At 33.2% G+C, this 3,029-nt stretch overlaps 1 protein-coding gene across 7 annotated transcripts in view; it reads left to right on the top strand.

Annotated features, from left to right (window-relative positions):
- Window positions 1–1,315, top strand: part of LOC148183398 (uncharacterized) — a 72,632-nt gene extending 71,317 nt beyond the window's left edge. For all 7 annotated transcript variants that reach the window (XM_088061402.1, XM_088061401.1, XM_088061399.1 and 4 more), the window contains one exon: window positions 330–1,315. In XM_088061402.1, the coding sequence (XP_087917528.1) occupies window positions 330–482 (153 nt within the window). In that variant the 3' untranslated portion in view covers window positions 483–1,315. The remainder of the gene's footprint in view (window positions 1–329) is intronic.
- Window positions 1,316–3,029: the final 1,714 nt, after the last annotated feature.

Genomic DNA, 3,029 nt, shown 5'->3' with positions numbered 1-3,029 from the left:
CTGGAGCTTTTTCTCATATGTTTCATGATACTGCTTGTTCTGTATTAGCTGAATATTGATCATAAAGACAGACCCCTTTATGACAATGATTTCTTGGGTGCCAGGTTATTATGAGTGCCTAACTTCAGCCAATTAAAAAAAAATACTTAAAGAAATTTTTTAAATTTAAAAATTTTTTAAATTTAAAAATTTTTAAACCGATACCTCTATTCTGAAAATTGCTGAAAAAGGCATGTAAAAATTGATGCAATCAAAATAGCAGTAATTGGTTGGAAGTCATATCTTGTAATGTTAAGAGAATTTTTTTTTAACAATTTTATCTTTGGTAGGACAAAGATCACACTGAAGAGGATCAGAATTCAGAAACTGACAAGGAAGTAGTCAATAGAGATACAGAAAGGATTGGTGAAGTCAAACTAAAACAGAATGGGAACTGTCAACCAAATGACGAAAACCTCTCAATTAAAATGGAAGAGGTTTAAAGCAAAAAATGGACCTCTGACTCAACTAAGGAATGAAATCTGAAGCTTTTTATTTTCCAGAACAAGTAAGAAAATATCAAAGTAATCGACCTGGACATGGTGATAGTACTAGTAGCTCTTCCAATTCTACTGACAGCTTTGTCAATTTCTTGCTGTAAAGCAAGAGAGCACAGTCCAGTAGTTATACTCTGAAAAGGCAGATGCCATCAAAACTATTCATGTCTGAAAATCTATGGGTCTCCACAATGGCTGTACTTTCTTGTAAAATGATTTATGTTAAGTTTTACCATTTTCTGTTACAAATGAGTAGAAACTGAAAGATGTAAACCTGTACTATCAAAAAAAAAAAAAAAGCTGAATATACACATCAGATTGTTTAAAGTTCTGCTTGTTAGTGAATTATGCATTGCTTTACTTTTTGGGTTAAAAATCCACAGAACCTTCAATGTGTACTGTTTGATGTGCTTCATAATGGTGCATAAATATACACATTTTCTTCTGTTATAAATGAAAATTATTTTAAAACAAACACAATTTTATGGCTATGTTAAATGCCCACTGACTAGTTTGTTTTTCATTTGCTTACTGCTTTAGGTTCTTGAGTTTTATTTAAAACAATTTCTTACTGTTATGCTTAAAATAATTATTTCTTTTAAAGTATTTGAACAATGCATGATACTTTTCTGTTCCAAAAAGGAACATTGCTATGTTATAGATAATAGGTTAGCTTACTGGGTTGTTTTGGGGTTATTTTGGTTTTTTTGATTATTTTTGTCCTTCCAGAAGTGAGCACATTTATATGATATTATTATAACTTACAGCTTTGTTTTGAACCATACTGCAGTGTGTCTGTTTAGTTGCAAATAGTACAGGTGCCATTATGAAAATATTTTTTTCTTATTTGTTTAAAAAATGATGGGAGCATGAGCAGAAGCTTTAGTGCCTTCTTAAAATAATGTGGTATTTTCCAGAAATGATTGTGCTATTACTTATTTTCATCTAAATCTTACATTATCTCTATTGCTATTTGCCACCACTAATGGAAAACAGCTCAGACTATTCAGAGTCCTCATAGAGGTATAGTGAACTTTGCTTTATTTCTATCTTTAGCACACTTTTATAGGGTCCTACAGGGTTCATGCGGCTTAACAAGCTACTATTGGTTAATACATTTTGTTTAACATTCTTTTTCTTAAAAACAATGCCATTGTTTTTCTTCATTCTCGCTGTTCCAGGAGATCTTCAAGGACACTGTCCTTAGAATTGTTGCCTGGATTGAAAGCTGGGTTGTGCAGACAGGCTTTGACTAAAATATCATGCCCTTGCTCTGTTAAAATGTTTTCCTACACACCACAATTCCCCCTTTTTCTTTTTGCACAACCGAGGCTCTGGATGCGATTCGTTTCAGACTTTTACAGATACAGGATAACATACAGCTTTCAATAACTACCTCTATTAATACTATAACAAGAATTTGTCTTTCTTCTAATACAAGAGATGTTAACTAATCAGTAATGTCTCAATTGGTTAACCAACTAATGGGGTTATCATCTTTTTTCAGGGCATGTAACCGGTTTTGCAGCTGTTTTAGTTGTTCATGGATAGAGACTGAGTGGTTAGAAAGATTTATACAACACATTCTTTCAAATCTTAAAACAGGGAATGACTGAAGAAAATTGGTAGAGACACAACATTATGATGATAGCATAAGACTTCTGTTGGCAAACTGTCTGTAATTTTCAGACATAACTGTGTCTTGACAGCTCCACTTCTGATCTTGTTTGGAGTACTAAGGCTGTAAGGTGACTTCTCTGTTTACTGGGTCTCTTGTTTTCAGAGGCAGTCAGTCTGGTCAGACGAATAGGTGATCTTTTTGAACCTGTCAACAAAACATAGGCATTTTCCCACTGAAGTTAATGAATCATTTTAGCTTAGCTGTGGTACACTTAATTGTGAATTCAGATTATATGATATTTTCTAAATTTTGCATGTAAATATTTCATTATTCAAAATTAATTGTGGTCTAAATTTCTAATGCACATATTACACTAATTGAATGCTTTCAGTGTACCAATTCTTTTTGTTTTTAAAAGTGAGATGTACTTTTATCATGCATATTAATATCAACACAAAACTATACACATAATGAACGAAAAGCCTACAGCGGTCAGAAATCAGTCAGATAATATTATTAATAACATATATGATATAGAATTACTATTAACTACTAAAACACTGCACTAGCATCCCATAGTCTGCAAACACACAACAAAATCAGTGAAAGATTGGATAACTGATGGTTTTAAAATCATAGAAAATTCGGGGACTTAGAAAGAAAGTTAGGTTTGGCAAGCCCTGGGAAATGTTAGACCTTGTGCTTGCTAAAAATCATGTGAAACGGCACCTGTGTATTGAGAGACCGCCAGCTATTCACCAGTCTTCACAGAAGTAATTGTGAACGCCATTTATTTCTATCTTTAGCACACCTTTTATAGGGTTCCACAGGGTCCGCAGGCAGAGCAAGCTACTATTGGCTAACACACACAG

The sequence above is a fragment of the Pseudopodoces humilis genome, chromosome 12, assembly GCF_049639895.1.
Source record: "Pseudopodoces humilis isolate 2021_Gansu_Grassland_sample_001 chromosome 12, ASM4963989v1, whole genome shotgun sequence".
Lineage (NCBI taxonomy): Eukaryota > Metazoa > Chordata > Aves > Passeriformes > Paridae > Pseudopodoces > Pseudopodoces humilis.
Note: the sequence above shows the minus strand (reverse complement) of the source record. Positions and strands in the feature narration are given on the sequence as shown.